The sequence below is a fragment of the Oncorhynchus masou genome, chromosome 13 (assembly GCF_036934945.1).
Source record: "Oncorhynchus masou masou isolate Uvic2021 chromosome 13, UVic_Omas_1.1, whole genome shotgun sequence".
In the NCBI taxonomy this organism is placed as follows: domain Eukaryota; kingdom Metazoa; phylum Chordata; class Actinopteri; order Salmoniformes; family Salmonidae; genus Oncorhynchus; species Oncorhynchus masou.
The window spans coordinates 18,500,759-18,502,561 of record NC_088224.1 but is presented as its reverse complement, the minus strand read 5'-3'; the positions used below and the strand labels follow the sequence as shown (position 1 = coordinate 18,502,561).

At 42.4% G+C, this 1,803-nt stretch overlaps 1 protein-coding gene across 1 annotated transcript in view; it reads left to right on the top strand.

Annotated features, from left to right (window-relative positions):
- Window positions 1-697: 697 nt before the first annotated feature.
- Window positions 698-1,803, top strand: part of LOC135551852 (inactive phospholipase C-like protein 2) — a 38,564-nt gene continuing 37,458 nt past the window's right edge. The window contains 1 exon segment of the mRNA XM_064983111.1: window positions 698-1,493. Coding sequence (XP_064839183.1) covers window positions 1,296-1,493 — 198 coding nt within the window. The 5' untranslated portion in view covers window positions 698-1,295.

Sequence of the window (1,803 nt, the reverse complement as noted above, 5' to 3'; positions counted from 1 at the left end):
GAATTATTGTCTTTTGTTGAATTTATATAACAACATTCTAAACTTGTTAAGCATTTTCTAATCCTGATATGGCATGATTGCACTATTTGTATCTGTTTGCATCAGTTTAAATGTGGGACTTAAATTTTGAAGTCAAACTGCAAATTCCACTTGTGGCTAATCGTTATTGTGGCTGCTTCACATAGGTGGTGCAAAAGCAGGCAAAGCGATCAAGGAATGTCCCGTGACATTGATCAACCAATGGTATGTTAGATACCACCCACAGACGTTTGACTGACACCCCCTCATTATCATTTTGGAGAAAGATATACATTAGTAAATATTTAAATTATTACAATTAATTAAAGTTTGAATAATTATATAATACATATATAAATAATTCAGTACATACAGATATGTTGAGAAAATGAATGAATTTTGGTCAGTATTTTTGTATTTCCTTGCACATTTATTTAATTATTTGTGCATGTATTTATTTATTTATTCATTCATTTGTCTATTTATGTGTGCATTTACATATTTATTTCAAATTACGGCACGTTTGGTCCTCCATAATTTATGTACATTTGAATGTTGATCAAATTAAATGATATATTCGAGCCTCTGTCAGCATAGACAGCGACAGAATTCGACACGGCTGGAAACATGATGCTCACCTGCTACCACAGCTCCTAAGGAAGATATATTTAGGGACAACCCACTGGGCAAACACTGGTTGAATCAACGTTATTGTTTCCACGTAATTTCAACGTTGAACCAACGTATAATATATGATGAATTGACATCTGTACCCAGTGGGAAGGCTAAGTTCCTGGACGCACTGAGAACTGTCAAGTCAAGCCGTTTGCTTTCATTTCCATATTATGAAAGACAATAGCGCCGGCAGCAGTGCTTATTACAGCGCATTTGAGTTGTGCGCCATTCCGGTCACTGAATCTCTTTTTGACTTTCTATTATGACGAGTCGCGGACGACATCACAACGGAACGCACCTCAGCAGTAGGTGACGGTGTAAAATATTCCCATTCTCGTCGGGTAAAGCGATGCCTAGGCTACTGACAGAGAACCATGATTTGCAGAGGATATATTTTGGATAGTCTACTTTGCGAGAGCAAGAGTGTGTGGCTGTCTGTCAAGCACGGAGTCGCTTTGGCGAGCTAAAGCATCTTGGATAAGATGATTGTCAGTTATTTCACGTAGCGAAGCGAACACCAAACAAAACCCACAGCTACAAAATTCCAAATTTGTAGCGGACTTCAGAAAGACGGGTAGGGTGCGCGCCCACCGGTTGCTGTGATGAAACCCTCTCCAGGCAACGGGGTGAACCTCCAGACTCGTCGAGAAGAATTGGTATCCAACGGAGGCTGCGGAATGTCAGACACCGTGACAGCTGTCCAAACCGAAACTGGTCCCGGATCCCCCATGACTGACAAGCCGGGAGCAGGAGGAGATACGGACGCCAAAGGAATCTCGCGGCGGAGCAGTATTATCAAGGTAAAAGTTGGGGGGATATTAAATACACCAAACTGACAATACTAAATGGATCCTTAACTGTTCATGAACAGACACACACATTCACACATACAGTAGCGTTAGATCACACTCCGATCTAGTCATTGAGAGATGTTTTGGTACTGTCACTCTGCTAATTGCGAAATAGTTGATCTGTGGGTCTAGAGTCTGAAGTGACTGCTTCTCCCTTTCTCCTCCCCTTCTCCCTGTCTCCTCCCCTTCTCCCTGTCTCCCCCCCTTCTCCCTGTCCCCCCCCCCCTTCTCCCTGTCTCCCACCCCACTCCCTGTCTCC